This window comes from Phyllobates terribilis, unplaced genomic scaffold, assembly GCF_046119375.1.
Source record: "Phyllobates terribilis strain yellow unplaced genomic scaffold, ASM4611937v1 Scaffold_13__5_contigs__length_258822181, whole genome shotgun sequence".
Classification (NCBI taxonomy): Eukaryota; Metazoa; Chordata; class Amphibia; order Anura; family Dendrobatidae; genus Phyllobates; species Phyllobates terribilis.
In genome coordinates, this window is record NW_027362773.1 from 162,910,419 (window position 1) to 162,937,484 (window position 27,066).

Genomic DNA, 27,066 nt, shown 5'->3' on the forward strand with positions numbered 1-27,066 from the left:
CCTGGTGAGACACCATCTATGTGGCGTGATGCACACACGATGTTGTGACAGGTCGGCTAAGCAAAAGGGAAGCCGGTGATTCCGGCAGATAGGAGGGAGGGTCTCGTCCGGCGGTCTCAGAATACTGACACGGCAGCAAGACCATGGTCAACTCATGACCACTGTGCGTTTAAAGACGCTGCGGACCTGTGCGGTTCCTGGTGCTTAATCTTCTACAGAGAGCCTGAAAAATGGATGTAAAAAAATAGTGCAAAATACATTATGAAAAAATAAAAACAAAAATAGTCAAATCTCCACCAAAAATGTATTTAAAAAAAAAAAAAAAAGTGAAAAAAATGCAACAAAAATTGGAGCAGATTGCTATTGTGTCGTTTGGCGTGGATTTTACATTTGGGAACGTGGCCTTAAAGGGTATGTACCAAAATCAGAGGCTATGCGTAATGGGATATTCGCCAGCTCACCTCCACCAGCATGACGGACGCACGGAGCAGACCCGGTACTCCGGATAGCAATCCAAAAGAGAAATGCCCATCGGGTGTAATAAAAAGTCTCCAGCTGTTAACTCACACACGTATTAATAATCATTTACTGACGACTGTGATGAGACATTTGTCTGTTATGGCTTTTTAATACGTGCCCAACACATAAAGGCCGAAGTCTTCTTATTACCCCAATGCTTGAGTGCATTTTTCATTTGGAAGATTAGAGGGTGCCCTGTATCTATAGGGTAAGGAATAACTTCCCGACCGCCAGGGGACCGGCTGCTTTGACCCCATCGATCCCGAGAACTGGGCTTTGAAGACCTATATGAATGGAGCGGAGGCCGAACATGAGCATCTTCGCTCTGCGCTCCGCTGGTCTCCTGCACGGCCATGAAGAATGAATGGAGCCCCTACCTGCCCACATTACAGACCTGCAGACACACAGTACACCGCCATATGGTGCATCAGGTTCTCTTTATACCCCTGACATATAGTGGTGGTAAAGTATGGGTCTCTCTAGCATCTGTATTACGACCATGTGTGTATGAGCTCCTGCCCGTTCCAATATCCACATATAATAATCCTTCCATACGCCGCCTGGTTACAATATCAGTGATAAAGCGGAAGCCATGATCTGATAATACGACAACTACGGCACCGAGATTACGAAGGACGTGTTATAATTTACCTTCTATGTCGCCTTTAGTTGCAGTTTACGGACTGACTTCCTGCTCTGCGTACGTCGTCCCCGTCCGGACATTCCTCCAGGCAAACACAAGGCAAGAAAAGCTGCTATCTAGCACTGAGTCAGCGAGCAGGAGCCGCGGCGTTCACAGCGGACATGTGCCCCCGCCCGGCCGGTCACCGCCCAACTCTCTCATCTCTGTTCTGTTGAACATTGACCACAAATAACTCAAAAAGGAGGAACTAAGGTAACTGAACACCCGAGTGCCGGCTGATACATAGGTGACTGTATATCCATTATACAGGAAGGCGACAGTGAGCCACGCGACCAACAACATCACTCGCTGTGTATCGGAGCTACGATTAGGCTTGTAAGACCGCGGCGACAAAAGGTCAGAATGTCGCATCTAATTAACTTTGTCATCCAATACAACGGCAACACGGCCGGCCAAAAAAAAAGCCAAACATGTTGGAATTTGGGTCTCAAATTTGCTCCCATAGACTTGAAAGAAACTGCAGCTCGCTTGCAACCGGTCTGTGATTTGGCCGAGATTTTCGTCTGATTTTTTTTTTTTTTTTTGTAGGCAAATTGCACTTTTAAAATAGTTTTTCAGCTACGTCTACGTCTCAGAGAAGTTGCACAAGAAATGCACGTATAGTCCCAACCAAAGAAAACAACAGTCAAACACTGTAGTAGTGAGGTTGCACACGACCTAGACGCATGTCTAAGGAGGCAATGTCACGTGCGACTTAAAGGTTGTCCATTTTTTTGCAATAAATTGAGACGTTTCGACTCTCCCGAGTCTTTATCCAGATGCCGCAGCACCAGTATAAGCAGCGCCCAATTCGCTAAGACTCTACATCGCTCATACTGCTGCAGATGGATCTAGATAAAGACTCGGGAGAGTCGGAACGCCTCGATTTATTCATGGACGCAAGAAGCTGACCCGGCTCGTATCCTGCAGAGAACCTCCTGTACGTGGGCCGGTACATGACCCGATATCGGCACATTACTGCACGAGTCACTCACCAGGTTACTCTCCAGCCACGCGATGACGTAGGACGCCGTTGCGTTGGGAATCTGATTCCGTAAAGCTTCTCGCTCCTGAGGGTTTTCCACCATTTCCAGGGATATTTTTAATTCCTCTATTAGATGCAGGATTGTTATTGTCCCAAAATATTCCGAGGGGACCGGTGATCCCACGTCAAAGACTCCATTGGCGAATTCTGTGACGGCCTTTGTGCCTAATACAAAAAAGAAAAAAAAAAAATGGAGAATGAACTGCACACAAGACCAGGAGAACATTTCTTCTAATGGGCAATGGAAACAATTACAGTCTCAGTTTCTCTTCGGCAGAGTGACCATGGGCCAAAATTGGGCAGTGAAGTGAGAGACTGGTGCTAAACCGTGACCCTCTGCCACCAAAGCAAAAATTCCAGATACCTACATTGGAAGGAGGGACAGAAGCAAACCTGATTGTCAGAGCTACAAGGAATTGGGGAAATCAGGTAATTAGTGTTCAGCAAAATGTTGTGCTGCTCTGTTCCGGCATACAGTTGGCATCCTCGGCCCGACTTCCTAGGGGCCTCCAGTAGTGGGGCTTAGTAAACACTAGAGGCACCCAGAATGCTGGGTCAACAAGCAAAAAAGTGAGGACAGCCCTGCTCCGGCTCACCTGCTCCGACTGACCTGCTCCGACTGACCTGCTCCGACTGACCTGCTCCGACTGACCTGCTCCGACTGACCTGCTCCGACTGACCTGCTCCGACTGCAATGTTTACGCCCCGCCTCTAGGACTCCTTGGATTGACTATTTACAAAAACCCTGACCCTTCTCCAACTAACAAATGCCTGGATTTACTTAGATTGTTTCCAAATGTCTGAGCAAATTCAGGACAGTTGGCGACCATCAGTACGCAGATTGCAGTCTAGCAGTTCTTGCGGCCGGTGGGGTGTGTAAAAGGTGAAATGGTCAGCGATCTGGGGTACGCCCATAAATGAGGCATGAAAAAGCTGAAAAACCTGCAAAGATGGTATGGGGGGATGCCATTTTGATTTTGCTTTAAGAGCCTCCTTCTTCAATGTACGCCCTACTGAATATGCATTAAAGAAAAAGACGTGTCAGAAGCCATTGCACCAGAGGATCCTATGGTGGGTCCAGAGGTAGAGGTGCATGTTCTACATACATTAAGGCTGGGCCTCCAGAGTCATTATCTCTGATGGGCCCATTGAGTCAAACAATGAGGACAAAATGTTGGAAGAGCCCTTAGTTTTTGGGCCACCTCATCCGCTTTCTACAGAAGCGGACCGTAATCAATATGGTGGCAAAGGATGAACGAAAGTCCCCAGACTCCGATGTATCAGCTGGATTTCCTGCTGGGACCGACAATCTCTGGAAGTGTAGTGATCTTTAACCCCGAGGCTCATCACACCAATTTTCCCAAGAAGAGACGCCATTCCTAGATCTTCCCCGTTCTGTTTTCCTTCGTACCACTAGGTGTCCCCACGACATTAGACAGATCATCGGCAAATAAAAAGTGCAAATATGTACAGAGCGCTGTTAGAGAATGACTACGCATCTCCGTCATGAGAATCCAAACATGACCGGATGCAGCACGGACGCGAAAAACACACAAATATAATATAAAAGAAGCTGGAAGTTGTAATAAAGGTACTAATAGGTTCTGCTCATACAATTCGGGGCTTTATGAACAGTATTTAATGCTTGGATACAGTACGTTATTATGGTTTTTAAGTGTACTGTTCTGGATTTTGGACTTACTCTGAATTAGTATTCTTGAATGCATAGAGTATGGGTGGTCAAGATCCTCAGGGGCGGTGCTAAGAAACAGCTTAAAGGGGTTCCCAACATACTTGGACAACCCCTTCTTGAACTAAATGTTTGGCCCAGATAAAATAAAAAACTATACTCACCTCCCGTTCCGGCGCTGTTCCTCTTGGTCCTGGGGCTCTGGTGCGGTGGAATTACACATGGTGCCCGGCACCCAATCAGCGCCGGCACCATTGTCCCTGCCTTTGTATGAATTGAACATGAAGGGGAAGTCAGATATCAGCCGCAGCCCAGACTTCCTTTTAATAATAATCTTTATTTTTATATTCATATTCAATTTGACAGGAGGTGGGGACAATGGTGTCGGCACAGACTGGGAGCTGGGCACCACGTGTCGTTCCACCGCACCACAGCCCCAGGACCGCGAGTGCCGACACTGCAGGAACGGCGCCGGCACGGGAGGAAAGTATAGGTTTTTTTTTTTTTACTTTATCTGGGCCAAATATTTAGTTCAATAAGGGGTTGTCCTAGTAGGGGACAATTTCTTTAAATGTGTCTTAACTATAGAGTAATCTCAATTGCAAAAAGAACTTCGGCACTCCATACATGAATATATAAGAAATATTGTATCTAGACTAATGTCACTTTGAAAAATGAAGGTTTTTTGCGCATAATTTGGCCAATTTATGTGTGCCCATCAACCACGACAAGGTCACCTTCGTATGATGGGAAACTACGCTACGCTACCACTGGATATGCCACTCTTGGGCTGTAAGCCTGTATGGACAATATGTCTCTGCTTGGGCTTTTAACCTACAATGTATGGGCTTGTAGAGCTAGTTAAAACCACCTGTGACTGAATGGGAGGGACACATGGTCAGAAAAAAGGCTGTCAAACTTCTAATAGTGTGAACACATACCTGCTGCAATGCTCCAGGAGCGGGATCCCAAAAATGATTAATAGAAAAAAAGAGAGAAAGAGAGAAAAAAAGAATTGCAGCAGGTACGTGTTCACACTATTAGAAGTTTGACAGCCTTTTTTCTGACCATGTGTCCCTCCCATTCAGTCACAGGTGGTTTTAACTAGCTCTACAAGCCCATACATTGTAGGTTAAAAGCCCAAGCAGAGACATATTGTCCATACAGGCTTACAGCCCAAGAGTGGCATATCCAGTGGTAGCGTAGCGTAGTTTCCCATCATACGAAGGTGACCTTGTCGTGGTTGATGGGCACACATAAATTGGCCAAATTATGCGCAAAAAACCTTCATTTTTCAAAGTGACATTAGTCTAGATACAATATTTCTTATATATTCATGTATGGAGTGCCGAAGTTCTTTTTGCAATTGAGATTACTCTTTTCTTCAGAGCACCCGAATAGACCAGTGAGCGACCCCTCTTTTTAACTATAGAGTGACACAAACCTCCATATATTTTCATCCCAAATAAGAATGGGCACAGAAATCTCCTTTCTGACTGGAAACGCAACCTCCCAGCCTGTACCTCCAGCTCCTTTACCTAATGGAGTGATTCATTTAAACATTATGCTACTTGAAAAAAAAAGAATAAAATGGCCCCCCACGTCACCAACCTTAAATATGAGAAGGAAGAGCGCAGGAATGTTCTCTCTATTAGAGATGAACGACCATAAACTGTAATGTTTGGGGTTAGTACCTGACATCTAGTGTCCGGTGCTGAACTCCGAAAATGGACTTCTCCTGGAGGTCAGGTTTACAGTTCGGGGAGGAGAAAAAGGAGAGAGAGTGAGAAAAAGAGGAGGAGAGAGAGCGAGAGAGAAAAAGGAGAGAGAGCGAGAGAGAAAAAGGAGAGAGAGAGAGAGAGAGAGAGAGAGAGAGAGAGAGAAAAAGGAGAGAGAGAGAAAAAGGAGAGAGAGAGAAAAAGGAGAGAGAGAAAAAGGAGAGAGAGAGAGAAAAAGGAGAAGAGAGCGAGAGAGAAAAAGGAGAGAGAGAGAAAAAGGAGAGAGAGAGAAAAAGGAGAGAGAGAGAGAAAAAGGAGAGAGAGAAAAAGGAGAGAGAGAGAGAAAAAGGAGAGAAAAAGAAAAAAGGAGAGAGAGAGAAAAAGGAGAGAAAAAAGAAAAAAGAGCGAGAGAGAAAAAGGAGAAGAGAGAGAGAAAAAGGAGAAGAGAGAAAAAGGAAGAGAGAGAGAAAAAGGAGAAGAGAGAGAGAAAAAGGAGAGCGAGAGAAAAAGGAGAGCAAAAAGAAAAAAGAGCGAGAGAGAAAAAGGAGAAGAGAGAGAAAAAGGAGAAGAGAGAGAAAAAGGAGAAGAGAGAGAAAAAGGAGAAGAGAGAGAAAAAGCGAGAGAAAAAGGAGAGCGAGAGAAAAAGGAGAGCGAGAGAAAAAGGAGAGCGAGAGAAAAAGGAGAGCGAGCGAGAGAGAGAGAGAGAGAGAGAGAGAAAAAGGAGAGAGAGAAAAAGGAGAGAGAGAGAGAGAAAAAGGAGAGAGAGAGAGAGAAAAAGGAGAGAGAGAGAGAGAAAAAGGAGAGAGAGAGAGAGAAAAAGGAGAGAGAGAGAGAGAAAAAGGAGAGAGAGAGAGAGAGAGAGAGAGAGAGAGAGGGAAAAAGGAGAGAGAGAGAGAGAGAGGGAAAAAGGAGAGAGAGAGAGAGAGAGGGAAAAAGGAGAGAGAGAGAGAGAGGGAAAAAGGAGAGAGAGAGAGAGAAAAAGGAGAGAGAGAGAGAGAGAGAGGGAAAAAGGAGAGAGAGAGAGAGAGAGAGAGGGAAAAAGGAGAGAGAGAGAGAGAGAAAAAGGAGAGAGAAAAAAAGGAGAGAGAGAAAAAGGAGAGAGAGAAAAAGGAGTGAGAGAAAAAGGAGAGAGAGAAAAAGGAGAGAGAGAAAAAGGAGAGAGAGAAAAAGGAGAGAGAGAAAAGGAGAGAGAGAAAAAGGAGAGAGAGAAAAAGGAGAGAGAAAAAGGAGAGAGAGAAAAAGGAGAGAGAGAAAAAGGAGAGAGAGAAAAAGAGAAAAAAGAGTGAGAAAGAGAGAGAGGGAAAGAAAGAGAGAAAAAGAGATATAGCGAAATATACAGTTCCAGGAATTGACAGGAACTGGAGGCTTTTTGCCAAGAAGAATGGGCATCCACAACTACCACAAAAGACTTCAAGCTGTCATTGATGTTAGAGGGGGCAATACACGGTATTAAGAACTGGGGTATGTGAACTTCTGATCAGGGTCATTTGGATGTTTTTGGTTGTCATTAAGATTTAAAAAGAGAAAACACAGTAATTGACAATAACTGGCTTCACCCAACCAATAACCATGAGTGGAGAAAAAGTATTTTTGTTATCATTCATATTCTCTGAAACAAGGCCAAGAAAGGAAGAATTCTGCGGAGGTACAGTTAGGTCCATATATATTTGGGCAGAGACAACATTTTTCTGATTTTGGTTCTAGACATTACCACAATGAATTTTAAACAAAACAGTTCAGATGCAGTTGAAGTTCAGACTTTCAGCTTTCATTTGAGGGTTTCCACATTAAAATTGGATGAAGGGTTTAGGAGTTTCAGCTCATTAACATGTGCCACCCTGTTTTTAAAGGGACCAAAAGTAATTGGACAATTGACTCCAAGGCTATTTCATGGACACGTGTGAGCAATCCCTTCGTTATGTCATTCTCAATTAAGCAGATAAAAGGCCTGGAGTTGATTTGAGGTGTGGTGCTTGCATTTGGAAGGTTTTGGTGTGAAGTAAACATGCGGTCAAAGGAGCTCTCCATGCAGGTGAAACAAGCCATCCTTAAGCTGCAAAAACAGAAAAAACCCATCTGAGAAATTGCTACAATATTAGGAGTGGCAAAATCTACAGTTTGGTACATCCTGAGAAAGAAAGAAAGCACTGGTGAACTCATCAATGCAAAAAGACCTGGGCGCCCACGGAAGACAACAGTGGTGGATGATCGCAGAATAATCTCCTTGGTGAAGAGAAACCCCTTCACAACAGCCAACCAAGTGACCACCACTCTCCAGGAGGTATGCGTATCAATATCCAAATCTACCATAAAGAGAAGACTGCATGAAAGTAACTACAGAGGGTTCACTGCACGGTGCAAGCCACTCATAAGCATCAAGAATAGAAAAGCCTAGACTGGACTTTGCTAAAAAACATCTAAAAAAGCCAGCACAGTTCTGGAAGAACATTCTTTGGACAGATGAGACCAAGATCAACCTCTACCAGAATGATGGAAAGAGAAAAGTATGGCGAAGGCGTGGTACAGCTCATGATCCAAAGCATATCACATCATCTGTAAATCACGGCGGAGGCAGTGTGATGGCGCGGGCATGCATGGCTGCCAGTGGCACTGGGTCACTAGTGTTTATTGGTGATGTGACACAGGACAGAAGCAGCCGGATGAATTTTGAAGTATTCAGAGCCATACGGTGTGCTCAGATCCAGCCAAATGCAGCCAAACCGATTGGTCGTCGTTTCATACTACAGATGGACAATGACCCAAAACATAAAGCCAAAGCAACCAGGAGTTTATTAAAGCAAAGAAGTGGAATATTCTTAAATGGCCAAGTCAGTCACCTGATCTCAACCCAATTGAGCAGCATTTCACTTGTTAAAGACTAAACTTCAGACAGAAAGGCCCACAAACAAACAGCAACTGAAAACCACCGCAGTGAAGGCCTGGCAGAGCATCAAAAAGTAGGAAACCCAGCATCTGGTGATGCCCATGAGTTCAAGACTCCAGGCAGTCATTGCCAACAAAGGGTTTTCAACGAAGTACTAGAAATGAACATTTTATTTACAATTATTTAATCTGTCCAATTACTTTTGGTCCCTTTAAAAAACAGGGTGGCACATGTTAAGGAGCTAAAACCCCTAAACCCTTCATCCAATTTTAATGTGGATACCCTCAAATGAAAGCTGAAAGTCTGAACTTCAACTGCATCTGAACTGTTTTGTTTAAAATTCATTGTGGTAATGTCTAGAACCAAAATTAGACAAATGTTGTCTCTGTCCAAATATATATGGACCTAACTGTATGTAAACCGAGAAAGTTAGACTTGACATACAGATTAGTCGGCTACATAGAGCGTTGCATACCAGCACTCCCAGCCACCCGGACGTGGAGGCAATGGCAGCCACAACATTCACTTGAATGGAACCTCGCTGCAGCATTTTGCCAGGAAATCCACTGACATCTCTGCGGCCCCTTTATTCTACGGATCCGTGTGGGCGCTCAGATATCATTAACGATGGCTTACACTAGCAATTTGCCATCACTTCCAGACATAGGAAGAGCACTTTAACACCAATGTCACCTAGAGGAGAGGACAGCGAGTCGGCTCAGCCAAAATTGAGCATTTCGATTTTAACGGTGAACGATCACAATATTCCTCCTGGAAAGTGATCATTTCGGCTTATGCGCCCAGCGGTGGAGGGAATGCTGGCGGAGGCAATAGTCTGGCTGGGTAGTGGCGACTGCGAGACGTGAATGTGCCAGAAGTCAGCGGCAAATAACATTCTTGAACCAATTAACAAGTGAAAAGTTGACATGTGACGAGTCGCCACCTTTACTCCTATTCCCGGGGGTGTAGGAGCCTTTAACAGTAGCATGAAAGACCCCGCGGGCGGCAACCGGGCGTCACAGCCGATCAACGTCTTCACCCCATTCACATTATCTTGATTATGAGACTCGACTTGAAGGAGACTTCATACAGGAACGGAAGAAAGGAAATGGACGAGGCAAAGACTTGTCAGCCTGATCCGATAATGATCTAAAAAGGGGACGCCACACTACAATATGTAGGTATTTATGCTACGGATAATAGGGCCAACCCTATATTACAGGATCGCCCATCTAATACTACATTATATGTTGTACGGCCGCACAAACCATCAATGGGGCAGAGGACTTTACAGTAGGGGTTTAGCCTCCATCAGGATAAATTAAAGGTTACATGGCACCAACAATGGGTGGTCTGTGTAATCCCTGCCCGAGGAGGGGCTTTCATAAAGGAGAAGGATCTTTAAAGGCAAAGAGAGTGGATTCTCGAGATGAGCTCCCACCTCATAACATTAATAAGCCCATAATGGGTAGAGGATGAATTAACCCCAGTAATTATTTAAAGGCCCCTATTCACAAGAGACTAACACTGGTGGAATCGGCCTACAATCTAATCTGTATGGGGGGCTCCGAACACTACCACAGCAGAGAAGAATCCAGCACATTGAATTCCCAATGGCCGATCCTTTTGTTCTCCGAGTGGTAAGCCACAGCCAGAGGGAAGAGGAGGAGTGGGAGAGGACAGTGGAGTCCAGAGGGAGGAGAAGGACAAAAGGACAGAGGAGGAGGAGGAGTGGGAGAGGACAGTGGAGTCCAGAGGGAGGAGAAGGACAAAAGGACAGAGGAGGAGGAGGAGTGGGAGAGGACAGTGGAGTCCAGAGGGAGGAGAAGGACAAAAGGACAGAGGAGGAGGAGGAGTGGGAGAGGACAGTGGAGTCCAGAGGGAGGAGAAGGACAAAAGGACAGAGGAGGATTGCGGAGGGAGAGGGAGGAGAGCAGAGGATTGCGGAGGGAGAGGGAGGAGAGCAGAGGATTGCGGAGGGAGAGGGAGGAGAGCAGAGGATTGCGGAGGGAGAGGGAGGAGAGCAGAGGATTGCGGAGGGAGAGGGAGGAGAGCAGAGGATTGCGGAGGGAGAGGGAGGAGAGCAGAGGATTGCGGAGGGAGAGGGAGGAGAGCAGAGGATTGCGGAGGGAGAGGGAGGAGAGCAGAGGATTGCGGAGGGAGAGGGAGGAGAGCAGAGGATTGCGGAGGGAGAGGGAGGAGAGCAGAGGATTGCGGAGGGAGAGGGAGGAGAGCAGAGGATTGCGGAGGGAGAGGGAGGAGAGCAGAGGATTGCGGAGGGAGAGGGAGGAGAGCAGAGGATTGCGGAGGGAGAGGGAGGAGAGCAGAGGATTGCGGAGGGAGAGGGAGGAGAGCGGAGGATTGCGGAGGGAGAGGGAGGAGAGCGGAGGATTGCGGAGGGAGAGGGAGGAGAGCGGAGGATTGCGGAGGGAGAGGGAGGAGAGCGGAGGATTGCGGAGGGAGAGGGAGGAGAGCGGAGGATTGCGGAGGGAGAGGGAGGAGAGCGGAGGATTGCGGAGGGAGAGGGAGGAGAGCGGAGGATTGCGGAGGGAGAGGGAGGAGAGCAGAGGATTGCGGAGGGAGAGGGAGGAGAGCAGAGGATTGCGGAGGGAGAGGGAGGAGAGCAGAGGATTGCGGAGGGAGAGGGAGGAGAGCAGAGGATTGCGGAGGGAGAGGGAGGAGAGCAGAGGATTGCGGAGGGAGAGGGAGGAGAGCAGAGGATTGCGGAGGGAGAGGGAGGAGAGCAGAGGATTGCGGAGGGAGAGGGAGGAGAGCAGAGGATTGCGGAGGGAGAGGGAGGAGAGCAGAGGATTGCGGAGGGAGAGGGAGGAGAGCAGAGGATTGCGGAGGGAGAGGGAGGAGAGCAGAGGATTGCGGAGGGAGAGGGAGGAGAGCAGAGGATTGCGGAGGGAGAGGGAGGAGAGCAGAGGATTGCGGAGGGAGAGGGAGGAGAGCAGAGGATTGCGGAGGGAGAGGGAGGAGAGCAGAGGATTGCGGAGGGAGAGGGAGGAGAGCAGAGGATTGCGGAGGGAGAGGGAGGAGAGCAGAGGATTGCGGAGGGAGAGGGAGGAGAGCAGAGGATTGCAGAGGGAGAGGGAGGAGAGCAGAGGATTGCGGAGGGAGAGGGAGGAGAGCAGAGGATTGCGGAGGGAGAGGGAGGAGAGCAGAGGATTGCGGAGGGAGAGGGAGGAGAGCAGAGGATTGCGGAGGGAGAGGGAGGAGAGCAGAGGATTGCGGAGGGAGAGGGAGGAGAGCAGAGGATTGCGGAGGGAGAGGGAGGAGAGCAGAGGATTGCGGAGGGAGAGGGAGGAGAGCAGAGGATTGCGGAGGGAGAGGGAGGAGAGCAGAGGATTGCGGAGGGAGAGGGAGGAGAGCAGAGGATTGCGGAGGGAGAGGGAGGAGAGCAGAGGATTGCGGAGGGAGAGGGAGGAGAGCAGAGGATTGCGGAGGGAGAGGGAGGAGAGCAGAGGATTGCGGAGGGAGAGGGAGGAGAGCAGAGGATTGCGGAGGGAGAGGGAGGAGAGCAGAGGATTGCGGAGGGAGAGGGAGGAGAGCAGAGGATTGCGGAGGGAGAGGGAGGAGAGCAGAGGATTGCGGAGGGAGAGGGAGGAGAGCAGAGGATTGCGGAGGGAGAGGGAGGAGAGCAGAGGATTGCGGAGGGAGAGGGAGGAGAGCAGAGGATTGCGGAGGGAGAGGGAGGAGAGCAGAGGATTGCGGAGGGAGAGGGAGGAGAGCAGAGGATTGCGGAGGGAGAGGGAGGAGAGCAGAGGATTGCGGAGGGAGAGGGAGGAGAGCAGAGGATTGCGGAGGGAGAGGGAGGAGAGCAGAGGATTGCGGAGGGAGAGGGAGGAGAGCAGAGGATTGCGGAGGGAGAGGGAGGAGAGCAGAGGATTGCGGAGGGAGAGGGAGGAGAGCAGAGGATTGCGGAGGGAGAGGGAGGAGAGCAGAGGATTGCGGAGGGAGAGGGAGGAGAGCAGAGGATTGCGGAGGGAGAGGGAGGAGAGCAGAGGATTGCGGAGGGAGAGGGAGGAGAGCAGAGGATTGCGGAGGGAGAGGGAGGAGAGCAGAGGATTGCGGAGGGAGAGGGAGGAGAGCAGAGGATTGCGGAGGGAGAGGGAGGAGAGCAGAGGATTGCGGAGGGAGAGGGAGGAGAGCAGAGGATTGCGGAGGGAGAGGGAGGAGAGCAGAGGATTGCGGAGGGAGAGGGAGGAGAGCAGAGGATTGCGGAGGGAGAGGGAGGAGAGCAGAGGATTGCGGAGGGAGAGGGAGGAGAGCAGAGGATTGCGGAGGGAGAGGGAGGAGAGCAGAGGATTGCGGAGGGAGAGGGAGGAGAGCAGAGGATTGCGGAGGGAGAGGGAGGAGAGCAGAGGATTGCGGAGGGAGAGGGAGGAGAGCAGAGGATTGCGGAGGGAGAGGGAGGAGAGCAGAGGATTGCGGAGGGAGAGGGAGGAGAGCAGAGGATTGCGGAGGGAGAGGGAGGAGAGCAGAGGATTGCGGAGGGAGAGGGAGGAGAGCAGAGGATTGCGGAGGGAGAGGGAGGAGAGCAGAGGATTGCGGAGGGAGAGGGAGGAGAGCAGAGGATTGCGGAGGGAGAGGGAGGAGAGCAGAGGATTGCGGAGGGAGAGGGAGGAGAGCAGAGGATTGCGGAGGGAGAGGGAGGAGAGCAGAGGATTGCGGAGGGAGAGGGAGGAGAGCAGAGGATTGCGGAGGGAGAGGGAGGAGAGCAGAGGATTGCGGAGGGAGAGGGAGGAGAGCAGAGGATTGCGGAGGGAGAGGGAGGAGAGCAGAGGATTGCGGAGGGAGAGGGAGGAGAGCAGAGGATTGCGGAGGGAGAGGGAGGAGAGCAGAGGATTGCGGAGGGAGAGGGAGGAGAGCAGAGGATTGCGGAGGGAGAGGGAGGAGAGCAGAGGATTGCGGAGGGAGAGGGAGGAGAGCAGAGGATTGCGGAGGGAGAGGGAGGAGAGCAGAGGATTGCGGAGGGAGAGGGAGGAGAGCAGAGGATTGCGGAGGGAGAGGGAGGAGAGCAGAGGATTGCGGAGGGAGAGGGAGGAGAGCAGAGGATTGCGGAGGGAGAGGGAGGAGAGCAGAGGATTGCGGAGGGAGAGGGAGGAGAGCAGAGGATTGCGGAGGGAGAGGGAGGAGAGCAGACGAGTCCGGAGGGAGAGGGAGGAGAGCAGACGAGTCCGGAGGGAGAGGGAGGAGAGCAGACGAGTCCGGAGGGAGAGGGAGGAGAGCAGACGAGTCCGGAGGGAGAGGGAGGAGAGCAGACGAGTCCGGAGGGAGAGGGAGGAGAGCAGACGAGTCCGGAGGGAGAGGGAGGAGAGCAGACGAGTCCGGAGGGAGAGGGAGGAGAGCAGACGAGTCCGGAGGGAGAGGGAGGAGAGCAGACGAGTCCGGAGGGAGAGGGAGGAGAGCAGACGAGTCCGGAGGGAGAGGGAGGAGAGCAGACGAGTCCGGAGGGAGAGGGAGGAGAGCAGACGAGTCCGGAGGGAGAGGGAGGAGAGCAGACGAGTCCGGAGGGAGAGGGAGGAGAGCAGACGAGTCCGGAGGGAGAGGGAGGAGAGCAGACGAGTCCGGAGGGAGAGGGAGGAGAGCAGACGAGTCCGGAGGGAGAGGGAGGAGAACAGACGAGTCCGGAGGGAGAGGGAGGAGAACAGACGAGTCCGGAGGGAGAGGGAGGAGAACAGACGAGTCCGGAGGGAGAGGGAGGAGAACAGACGAGTCCAGAGGGGATCTGGAGGAGGAGGAGGACAAAAGAAAGTTTTTCAGACCAGATTTTAATGACTGGGAGAAGTTCATTTAAATATAGATGCAAATCTGCAAGATACAACGGCAGCATATAACCAGGACGCGTCGCTCACTAAAAACATATTGTGTCTCTTGACTAATAGACGTGATCAAAGAATAGAGAGGACTCACTGCTGAGAGTCCAGTGTATTCATAATGGGATCCTTTCCCCGCTCCTCTGACAAGTGAGCAGGATCCATTTATGAACTTACAATAAGGAGTCTGCGGTATTCTTCGTTCTTTCCTGTAGACCGGGCTGTACAATATGTTTTTGTGCCCTTTGGGCTGATAGGCGAGTGGCCGGGCCCCGGACCTCCCTCTGGTATAGGGCCATTCCTGTAATGTCAGGTGTCACACAGAGGTGATTGCACTTTCCATCTCCCTGTTTGCTCCCAGCGGTGTTTATTTAGGGTTAGGGACATGTGAAGGTTACAGGATTAACCCAAGAATTAATGGTTAATGTTTCTTTTCTGGGTCGGCTCGCGGTTTGCTGACTTGGCAGCTTTGGTGAATGTGTAGTAGAAGTAATTGCCACCTAATGGGCTTCCCGCAGGCAGAGCCGTCCGGTAAAATTCCACAGTAAATGAGGAACCAGACTCCATCGCCGTGTAAGACCGACGTCAAATATCCGGGAAACCCGTGCTCGGATCTGCACAGCCGGCCGGACCGCAGCCAACGGCCTCATATAGGTCTATGAAGCAGGCGGTCACAGTGGGAGGCCAGCGCTCGGACCGGGACTTAGCTTCTAATCCAAGAACGGTCTGTGTTTTATGAAAAGGAAAACTAAACTCAGAAAATGTAAAAAAAATAAATAAATCTCGAGGCGCATCCTCTCCACGTTTCATCTTTTTCCTTCACCCTAATTAATCTCATATTATAATAAAAAAAGAGAAATATTGTATAATATAAATCTCAGGAAATCGGCCAGGTCCTCCTCCTCCTTGACGACTGACTGCAGCAGGACAATGGATTGCTGCACTCTCATTTTTCACTTTCCTTAATGTTTCTTTGGGTTGTAAATGATCACTGGTATTAAGTAAAAATGTCTTCACCTTGATGAAGGCGCAGAGACACTACTGATACCATAAAGTCTCCTTAGAATGTGTCCTATTCGGGCCCAGGACATAACGGCGTCCCCCGTTCAGGATCAGCCATCTGCACTGGCGAGTCCCGGCCCTTCCACGTATATTGGGTCGATATTCATATGGATAGCTGGCGTGTAATACCACATTCCACCTGTGGGTGATCAGCTGATCACTGATCAGATTCTGGACATGGATCCCTGGCGATCAGCTGATCACCACATTGGCTTCCAATGGCTTTACAGGTTAAAGACGTGGCCGACTTCTTCGCCTTCCCCTTGCACCACTATTCCTGCCTTCCCCTTGCACCACTATTCCTGCCTTCCCCTTGCACCACTATTCATGCCTTCCCCTTGCACCACTATTCCTGCCTTCCCCTTGCACCACTATTCCTGCCTTCCCCTTGCACCACTATTCCTGCCTTCCCCTTGCACCACTATTCCTGCCTTCCCCTTGCACCACTATTCCTGCCTTCCCCTTGCACCACTATTCCTGCCTTCCCCTTGCACCACTATTCCTGCCTTCCCCTTGCACCACTATTCCTGCCTTCCCCTTGCACCACTATTCCTGCCTTCCCCTTGCACCACTATTCCTGCCTTCCCCTTGCACCACTATTCCTGCCTTCCCCTTGCACCACTATTCCTGCCTTCCCCTTGCACCACTATTCCTGCCTTCCCCTTGCACCACTATTCCTGCCTTCCCCTTGCACCACTATTCCTGCCTTCCCCTTGCACCACTATTCCTGCCTTCCCCTTGCACCACTATTCCTGCCTTCCCCTTGCACCACTATTCCTGCCTTCCCCTTGCACCACTATTCCTGCCTTCCCCTTGCACCACTATTCATGCCTTCCCCTTGCACCACTATTCCTGCCTTCCCCTTGCACCACTATTCCTGCCTTCCCCTTGCACCACTATTCCTGCCTTCCCCTTGCACCACTATTCATGCCTTCCCCTTGCACCACTATTCATGCCTTCCCCTTGCACCAGCATTGATGCCTTTCCCCTATTATGCAGCTTAGGACCCTCTGATCTTGGTTATCACTATAATAATAATAATAATAATAATAATAATAATATTACAGGATATTGACCCTAGAGGAAAATGATTGGCTGCACAATCAGCACTAGCCGGGGATGTCTTCTGCGCCGGTGGGCCCCTCGATGCCTCCTCTGATACTCTGGTGGGTCAGTCCGACCCTGGGATTGACCATTAGAATAATCCCTTTATACTGGTATAACTAATTAACTAGTTCACGTCTACAGTGCACCCATACCTGCAATGATGTCATCCATCTGTTCCAGGGCCGCCTCAAGCATATGACTGGCATCCGAAGCCATCATTGCCGTAGTCTTTCACCTGTAAATTAATAAAAAAAAATGGTTAACATCATGAAGATATTTCTAGCCCTTCTCTAGAACAGTCAGTGACAACACCGGTAAAATAATCATTTTATTTCTATAGCGTCAACATATTCGGCAGCGCTGTACAATTAGCGGGGACATGTACAGACAATAAAGACATCACAGGGTAACACATAGATCACCGGTTACAGGAGGATGCGAGGGTCCTGATCACAAGCTACAATCTATGGGAAAATAGGGGGGGTCACAATAGGTAGAGCGTGTCATGTACGGTCCGGCCATCATTATAATAAATAGGGGTTTTCATATAAAGCCGTAGGATCCGTCATCAGCCAGGATTTCTGAGTGCAGTTACCGTGTGCTATTGCGTGCATGGAGGATGTGGAGACAGATGAATAGGAGGGAGCAGATTATGATTAACATTAAGGCGGGAACAGGGGAGAGTTAGGTTAGTGACTTGAGGTGATCGGCTTAAGGATGTTAGTCTTAGATCAGTTGCAGAACAGAGAGCATGGGTAGGTGATAGACAGAGGCGAGGGAAGAGATGTAGGGTGGTGCAGAACTGTGGCGTGGGTGACAGTGATAAGTTTGTATTGTATTCTGTAGTGAATGGGTAACCAGTGTAATGACTGGCACAGGGTGGAGGAATCGGTGAAGCGGCTGGACAGAAATATAATCCTGGCTTGTCACGATCAGGTTGGATTGGAGAAAGTTTGGTTAGAGTATATTGAGTATATAGAGTATGAGTATATGGCAGCTGGACACATGAATACGGCAAATGAACTTTTTTCTAAAAGAAACCTGTGCTTTTGGGAAGTTATGGAAACCAATGAGGTAGAGGCACCGAGCAATGTCATGGTCACCACTTCATGGTTTCTAGACAATCATAAACCAATGAATTTGAGATAAAGGTTAAGTTATGAAACATCAAAACATCAGAATTTATCAAGATTCCACCCCAACCCTTTACTGAAAAAAGTGGCAGCCCTAGATCATCACTACGGCAGGAAACATACGAAAATACTAACTAGACCAACATATACCCTGAAGTTTGCCAAGAATCTGAGACCACCCAAAAAAAACCTGCAGAAGGAGAATTTCCTGGTAGCCATGCTCCTAATGGTCATGGAGATCTCAGAAAAGTTAAATATTCACTATAAGATCATGGTGCTCAACAGCTGAAGGTTCATGTGTGATGTCATATGACTAAAAAGCAAAATAACCAGTCTAAAAAGGAGGTATGGGGGGTCCGAGAGACATGATGGAAGGAGCGGAGCTCCTGAAGGACGTCCGTGCTATAGTAGAGGTCTACCCATCATGCCCAGACCTCCTCCGACAAAAGAAAGTCTCTGTGGGAAACACAACAAAATAAAAGTAGAAGCAAATCTTATAAAAAAAAAAACCCCAAGAACATTGTTCTCATGGACCCTGTCCTGACCTCATTTACCAGCTCGGACCACCAGAACAAATTCCCTGTAAGCGCCCTACCAAGTCTGCATGTTTCTAGCAATTGGGAGAGGGGAAAGTCGTGGCAGGAGCCTCTGATAAGAACAGATGTCCCACAGAAGCAAAAACTTGGGCGTTTTGACATCTAAAACAGCCGATCCTCTTAGATGTTTTATTGGTCGCAATAGTGAGTTTATATCGCTGCGTTCTTTCAAGGTTAAGGAGTCAAAAGCATGGAGAGCAACCATCTTATTGGCCATCATTAAAAAATTTTGAGTGTTTGTCTTCTGCATCCTCGAAGTATGAACATAGCAGAATGAGTTACCAGTGATCAGACAGTGAGCTCGTTCCCTGGTCTGTATCCCTTATGTTTCTTCTCCATCCTCTATGCATCACTGTACATAGCAGAATGAGTTACCAGTGATCCGTCAATGAGCTCGTTCCCTGGTCTGTATCCCTTATGTTTCTTCTCCATCCTCTATGCATCACTGTACATAGCAGAATGAGTTACCAGTGATCCGTCAGTGGGCTCGTTCCCTGGTCTGTATCCCTTATGTTTCTTCTCCATCCTCTATGCATCACTGTACATAGCAGAATGAGTTACCAGTGATCCGTCAGTGAGCTCGTTCCCTGGTCTGTATCCCTTATGTTTCTTCTCCATCCTCTATGCATCACTGTACATAGCAGAATGAGTTACCAGTGATCCGTCAGTGAGCTCGTTCCCTGGTCTGTATCCCTTATGTTTCTTCTCCATCATCTATGTATCACTGTACATAGCAGAATGAGTTACCAGTGATCCGTCAGTGAGCTCGTTCCCTGGTCTGTATCCCTTATGTTTCTTCTCCATCCTCTATGTATCACTGTACATAGCAGAATGAGTTACCAGTGATCCGTCAGTGAGCTCGTTCCCTGGTCTGTATCCCTTATGTTTCTTCTCCATCCTCTATGCATCACTGTACATAGCAGAATGAGTTACCAGTGATCCGTCAATGAGCTCGTTCCCTGGTCTGTATCCCTTATGTTTCTTCTCCATCCTCTATGCATCACTGTACATAGCAGAATGAGTTACCAGTGATCAGTCAGTGAGCTCGTTCCCTGGTCTGTATCCCTTATGTTTCTTCTCCATCCTCTATGCATCACTGTACATAGCAGAATGAGTTACCAGTGATCCGTCAGTGAGCTCGTTCCCTGGTCTGTATCCCTTATGTTTCTTCTCCATCCTCTATGTATCACTGTACATAGCAGAATGAGTTACCAGTGATCCGTCAGTGAGCTCATTCCCTGGTCTGTATCCCTTATGATTCTTCTCCATCCTCTATGTATCACTGTACATAGCAGAATGAGTTACCAGTGATCCGTCAGTGAGCTCATTCCCTGGTCTGTATCCCTTATGTTTCTTCTCCATCCTCTATGCATCACTGTACATAGCAGAATGAGTTACCAGTGATCCGTCAGTGAGCTCATTCCCTGGTCTGTATCCCTTATGTTTCTTCTCCATCCTCTATGCATCACTGTACATAGCAGAATGAGTTACCAGTGATCCGTCAGTGAGCTCATTCCCTGGTCTGTATCCCTTATGTTTCTTCTCCATCCTCTATGCATCACTGTACATAGCAGAATGAGTTACCAGTGATCAGTCAGTGAGCTCGTTCCCTGGTCTGTATCCCTTATGATTCTTCTCCATCCTCTATGTATCACTGTACATAGCAGAATGAGTTACCAGTGATCCGTCAGTGAGCTCGTTCCTTGGTCTGTATCCCTTATGTTTCTTCTCCATCCTCTATGCATCACTGTACATAGCAGAATGAGTTACCAGTGATCCGTCAATGAGCTCGTTCCCTGGTCTGTATCCCTTATGTTTCTTCTCCATCCTCTATGCATCACTGTACATAGCAGAATGAGTTACCAGTGATCAGTCAGTGAGCTCGTTCCCTGGTCTGTATCCCTTATGTTTCTTCTCCATCCTCTATGCATCACTGTACATAGCAGAATGAGTTACCAGTGATCCGTCAGTGAGCTCGTTCCCTGGTCTGTATCCCTTATGTTTCTTCTCCATCCTCTATGCATCACTGTACATAGCAGAATGAGTTACCAGTGATCAGTCAGTGAGCTCGTTCCCTGGTCTGTATCCCTTATGTTTCTTCTCCATCCTCTATGCATCACTGTACATAGACTACAGAATGAGTTACCAGTGATCAGTCAGTGAGCTCGTTCCCTGGTCTGTATCCCTTATGTTTCTTCTCCATCCTCTATGCATCACTGTACATAGCAGAATGAGTTACCAGTGATCAGTCAGTGAGCTCGTTCCCTGGTCTGTATCCCTTATGTTTCTTCTCCATCCTCTATGCATCACTGTACATAGACTACAGAATGAGTTACCAGTGATCAGTCAGTGAGCTCATTCCCTGGTCTGTATCCCTTATGTTTCTTCTCCATCCTCTATGCATCACTGTACATAGCAGAATGAGTTACCAGTGATCAGTCAGTGAGCTCGTTCCCTGGTCTGTATCCCTTATGATTCTTCTCCATCCTCTATGTATCACTGTACATAGCAGAATGAGTTACCAGTGATCCGTCAGTGAGCTCGTTCCTTGGTCTGTATCCCTTATGTTTCTTCTCCATCCTCTATGCATCACTGTACATAGCAGAATGAGTTACCAGTGATCCGTCAATGAGCTCGTTCCCTGGTCTGTATCCCTTATGTTTCTTCTCCATCCTCTATGCATCACTGTACATAGCAGAATGAGTTACCAGTGATCAGTCAGTGAGCTCGTTCCCTGGTCTGTATCCCTTATGTTTCTTCTCCATCCTCTATGCATCACTGTACATAGCAGAATGAGTTACCAGTGATCCGTCAGTGAGCTCGTTCCCTGGTCTGTATCCCTTATGTTTCTTCTCCATCCTCTATGCATCACTGTACATAGCAGAATGAGTTACCAGTGATCAGTCAGTGAGCTCGTTCCCTGGTCTGTATCCCTTATGTTTCTTCTCCATCGTCTATGCATCACTGTACATAGCAGAATGAGTTACCAGTGATCCGTCAGTGAGCTCGTTCCCTGGTCTGTATCCCTTATGTTTCTTCTCCATCCTCTATGCATCACTGTACATAGCAGAATGAGTTACCAGTGATCAGTCAGTGAGCTCGTTCCCTGGTCTGTATCCCTTATGTTTCTTCTCCATCCTCTATGCATCACTGTACATAGACTACAGAATGACTTACCAGTAAATGAGTTTGTTCTGATGGTCTATCATCAGGTCGTAGATCAGCTGGTTCACGTGGAGAGAGATAAGGATTACAGACCAGAGCTCACTGACAGATCACTAGTAACTCTTTCTGCCATGTACTTTCATACCTAGAGGATGAAGAAGACAACAGGTCCAAAATTCCTAATAAAATCCTATTGAAAAAAAAAGATATGTTCTTTCATTATTCCGTCAAAAATACATGCGCCTAGGTAAAAAAATGACTAAAGGTGGTGCCGTGCGGAAGCAGCGGTAAGGATGAGGCAAGCACAGTCAGTGAGTGACCCGTCCCATCAGGAGTCGGTTCCCGGGATGATCAGATCCTGACATGAACCTGCGCACAAATAGCTGCAAGCAGAGGGACTCGTAATTGTCAGCGTGAAACGTTGGCCACGTTCACCGTCCGCTCTCAGCAGTGACGAGGACACGGGCGGCAGCCTCTTCTAGAACACCGGTCATTATAAGGGACGAGCCCAGTGCTGGGCGGTAATTATACGCCGCGCTCAGACGGACTCACGAGGGCATCACATCAGCTCCCCGACATGAAAATGGAGCTTTTCCGCATTGCCCTCATTTTCTGTTATGGCGCCAACATATTCCATAGCGCTGTACTGCGATGGCCCCAAGTCAAACACCAGGGCCAGGTGGAGACCAGTAAATCTACATAAACACAGGGAGCACGTACAGACTCCATGCAGACTTGTCCTTCGTTGGATTTGAACCCAGGTCCCCAGGATCGCAAACCAGCGGTGCTGCCAAAATAGGCTCCGCCCACCACAAAACCCAATTGGCCAGAACCCCTCGTGTAGATGAGAACCCGCAACCATCCGATCAGGTCATCGCTGCAGGGAGTGCACACATTTCACACAGCGGCCACTACAGGAAACATCCGGTACTACATGGAGTCTTTTAAAATCAATGGTAGACGATGTAAAAAAAAAAAAAAAAAAAAAGTGTTTGCGCGGAGTCCTCCTGGCGCAGAATCTGCTCCATGCTGTCCTTCTTTCCACACTGGTTAATAGTTTAAACCCTTAGTGATACAACCATTTTTCCATTCTGTTTGGACATAGCCATACGGGGGTTCTGCTATTTTGTGGGTAGAGTTGAAGTTTTGAATGAAGTTATTCATTTCACCCCAAAAAAAATGATTGAAAAACGAGAAAAAAAAAATTCCAAGTGCGATTAAATAACTTAGAAATGTTGCCAATATTCTTTTACGGCATTCGTTGTGCCAAGAATAACCTGGCGGCAAGATTCTTCAGGTAAGTATAATACTAGCGATACCAAACTCATAGGTTTCTCCAATATTTTAGAGTCTTAAAAAAAAAAAAAAAAAAAAAAAAAAAAATGATTGAAAAACGAGAAAAAAAAATTCCAAGTGCGATTAAATAACTTAGAAATGTTGCCAATATTCTTTTACGGCATTCGTTGTGCCAAGAATAACCTGGCGGCAAGATTCTTCAGGTAAGTATAATACTAGCGATACCAAACTCATAGGTTTCTCCAATATTTTAGAGTCTTAAAAAAAAAAAAAAAAAAAAAAAAAAAAATGATTGAAAAACGAGAAAAAAAAATTCCAAGTGCGATTAAATAACTTAGAAATGTTGCCAATATTCTTTTACGGCATTCGTTGTGCCAAGAATAACCTGGCGGCAAGATTCTTCAGGTAAGTATAATACTAGCGATACCAAACTCATAGGTTTCTCCAATATTTTAGAGTCTTAAAAAAAAAAAAAAAAAAAAAAAAAAAAATGATTGAAAAACGAGAAAAAAAAATTCCAAGTGCGATTAAATAACTTAGAAATGTTGCCAATATTCTTTTACGGCATTCGTTGTGCCAAGAATAACCTGGCGGCAAGATTCTTCAGGTAAGTATAATACTAGCGATACCAAACTCATAGGTTTCTCCAATATTTTAGAGTCTTAAAAAAAAAAAAAAAAAAAATCGATTGAAAAACGAGAAAAAAAAATTCCAAGTGCGATTAAATAACTTGGAAATGTTGCCAATATTCTTTTACTTTTGCTTTTACGGCATTCGTTGTGCCAAGAATAACCTGGCGGCAAGATTCTTCAGGTAAGTATAATACTAGCGATACCAAACTCATAGGTTTCTCCAATATTTTAGAGTCTTAAAAAAATTCTGAAGTCTGTAAAAAAAAAAAAAAAAAAAATGGTTTGTGTCACCACTTTCGGAGACCGGCTACAGTAGTTTTAGCTTTTCCATCCATGGAGCGGTCGGAGGTTCATCTTTTTGTGTTCAGAGGAGTTTTTATTCATATCACATTTTGATTGCTTTTTTTTTTTTTGCAATATTTTTGGGATGGAGCAAATAAAAAAAAAAAAATTGCTGTCAATTTTGTAATTTTTTGTTCTTTAGCTCATTGGGTAAATACTTTTATATTTATATATATGGATGAGATGATACCAGTTATGTTTTTATTAACTTAGCTTTAAATGGGGAAAAAGGTGTGTGTGTGTGTGTGTGTGGGGGGGGGTAAATCGATATTTATTTTAATACTTTTAAACTTTTTTTTTTTACTTTTTAACAGTATATTTTAGTCCTTATAGATAAAAAAATGATTGTATTGCAACACACTAGTAATGCTGTTAATAGTGAAAATCCCAATCTCCGTGGCTGTGAAGAGGCAGATACCGGCTGTATAACACAGTCCGCATCTGCCTTGTGTGGAGGGGCTTCGGCTGACGAAGACCTTGTGCTGAGGTTGAAACGTGCTGCCCTGTGATCGCCTAGCGCAAATATTAGACCATCCACGCGGAGCACCAGACTCCCTGCTGCCCGGGCAGAGGACGATCAGTGGCCGCGCAAAACACAGATGTCATCCAGAATCTCCCTGGATCCGCGGTTCAGATTCCGTGCTCCCATCTGGAGGATCTGGTGACCGGGATGAGGCAGCGATCCATGCCGCAGCACATACACCCCAGGCGTTATCTGGTGTTGGGTCAACAGGGCGACAACCCAGGGTGAGAATAGGGCGGCTTTTCTATATTCTTTACCTCCAAGTATCAAATCAGGAAGAGCCATCTGCTACTTTCTTCTTTTTTACACAGCTGTTATAGGGGGCTCCAGACTGCTGTTATAGGGGGGCTCCAGAATGCTGTTATAGGGGGCTCCAGAATGCTGTTATAGGGGGCTCCAGAATGCACATCCAGACTGCTGTTATAGGGGGGCTCCAGACTGCACATCCAGACTGCTGTTATAGGGGGGCTCCAGACTGCACATCCAGACTGCTGTTATAGGGGGGCTCCAGACTGCACATCCAGACTGCTGTTATAGGGGGGCTCCAGACTGTTGTTACAGGGGGGCTTCAGACTACACATCCAGACTGCTGTATAGGGGGCTCCAGACTGCACATCCAGACTGCTGTTATAGGGGGGCTCCAGACTGCACATCCAGACTGCTGTTATAGGGGGGCTCCAGACTGCTGTTATAGGGGGCTCCAGACTACACATCCAGACTGCTGTTATAGGGGGGCTTTAGACTACACATCCAGACTGCTGTTATAGGGGGCTCCAGACTACACATCCAGACTGCTGTTATAGGGGGGCTTTAGACTACACATCCAGACTGCTGTTATAGGGGGCTCCAGACTACACATCCAGACTGCTGTTATAGGGGGGCTCCAGACTACACATCCAGACTGCTGTATAGGGGGGCTCCAGACTACACATCCAGACTGCTGTTATAGGGGGGCTCCAGACTACACATCTAGACTGCTGTATAGGGGGGCTCCAGACTGCTGTATAGGGGGGCTCCAGACTACACATCCAGACTGCTGTTATAGGGGGCTCCAGACTACACATCCAGACTGCTGTTATAGGGGGGCTCCAGACCACACATCCAGACTGCTGTTATAGGGGGGCTCCAGACTACACATCCAGACTGCGGTTATAGGGGGGGCTCCACAATACACATCCAGACCGCTGCTATAGGGGGCGCTCTAGACTGCTTTATTAGGGACTTCTTTACATCCAACCAGAATGAGCGATTTCTTTCCCATTCCTAATGTTACGCTCAGATTGGGCGGACAATATACTCTGCTCTCAGGTCTCTAATCCATAGTAAAAGATGCCATCGTCAGTGTAAACTTTGCTTTCATCATCAGATAAAGCCTGCAGCTAATGAATCTATATGAACCTTGCAAAGGAATAATGAATAAGTGATTCACTGTGCACGACATGGGTGGATGTGATGGCGTTTATTAGCAGACATGGTACCGGCCCAACTCCTCGCCTCGTCCTACCAGTTTTGTCAGTTTTAACCCTTCTGGCTCTTAGGCACTCCTCACTATTTTGTAGACAAGATTTTAACATGGTTTCTTAGAAGTACAAAGACCCACAACCCCCTTACAATTAAAGACATGGCTGTATTGTACTGCACAATAACCAGGAAGACTTCAGAAACTTTTTATAACTTTTGGATACAATGTTGTAAATGAGAAGTTTGCAACTAAATAACAAATAAACAAACAAAACACAGAAACAAAAGTGAGCACTGTGTATGGAGCAGACACTTAGATGACAGATATCGAGGGGGGGATTGATTGCTAATAGGGGAACCTATCTGATAGCAAAGGTCCCATAGTCCAAAATTGTCTCACAAGTCACAACACATTATGCAAAACTTCTGCCCAGGTTATTTCTTTGCAAAACAATGCAGACCCCAAACGAATGACAAATTCAGCTCTACTACATCCTTACGTGGAAAACCCAGCGAATTATCCAGAGAACCTACCTTATTTTTTTCGGCTTCTGTATTCCAGTCTTTCCCTGTATAATCTGTGAAAGTCGTCTATGTAATCACATCACGCTGCTGACTTTTGAAGCTAATGAGAAGCCTGGGGAGAGGGAACACAGCACCAAAAGCACATGCCTGCAATAATGCTGAACACTGCCCAGGACAAACAAGAACATCCACAATGTGATTACTACAAATGCTCAAGTTCAGCCTCTTCTGCTGCTGACTAACAAGGAAGTGCATGGAGACATCTCTGCACGCTTCACTTCTGCGCTCAGCCCCATCCTCAGTAATTCCAAGTTCAAAGAGTTATTTTAAAGGGACCTTGATGGTTTTTTTTCCTGTAGGATGACAGGAGACAGGGGCTTAACTATAATAGGTGCAGGGGTTGCAATCGCACCCGGGACCTGGAGACTGGAGGGTCCAAAAGGTCCCTTTTCCCCATATGAAAAGACCATTGCTATTAAAGATCTGTGTTAGCTGGGGGGTCCTGTGGAAGCCAATCAGTCCTGCTGATGAGCCAGACGAGTGCATTACAGATGCATGTTCTGTCCCGACTTCAGGTCCAGAGACCGGACTGAACGACTTCCCAGACCCTGCAGTTGGGTCAAGACTTGCATCTGTAATAAGGAGGCTCAGATGACTCCATACTATGCACAACTGAAACTCAACAACCGTTTGGCCAACCGTTAAGACAACAGCGATTCTTACTGACCCCCATACACTGCACAGTCAGGGCATGTGTTCTCAGTACAGAGAAGAGGATAAGCCACTGGAGGACTCCTCTGTCCTTCTCCAGGCCCAATTGTCCCTTACAGACTCCTTTATGTTACCCACTGGTCCCTCTGTCCT

The 27,066-nt window shown here is 47.6% G+C and overlaps 1 protein-coding gene across 10 annotated transcripts in view; it reads right to left on the reverse strand.

The window, feature by feature from the left end:
- Nucleotides 1–27,066, reverse strand: part of PPFIBP2 (PPFIA binding protein 2) — a 226,112-nt gene that overhangs the window by 136,060 nt on the left and 62,986 nt on the right. For 3 of the 10 annotated variants that reach the window (XM_073658998.1, XM_073658994.1, XM_073658997.1), the window contains exons 1-3: nt 26,212–26,456; nt 16,682–16,764; nt 2,197–2,411 (exon numbers count right to left, since the gene is read on the reverse strand). In XM_073658998.1, the coding sequence (XP_073515099.1) occupies nt 2,197–2,411; nt 16,682–16,748 (282 nt within the window). In that variant the 5' untranslated portion in view covers nt 16,749–16,764; nt 26,212–26,456. Of the gene's footprint in view, nt 1–1,170; nt 1,380–2,196; nt 2,412–16,681; nt 16,765–26,211; nt 26,457–27,066 lie in introns of those variants that run through there. The other 7 variants (XM_073658996.1, XM_073658995.1, XM_073659006.1 and 4 more) reach the window with 5 other exon arrangements.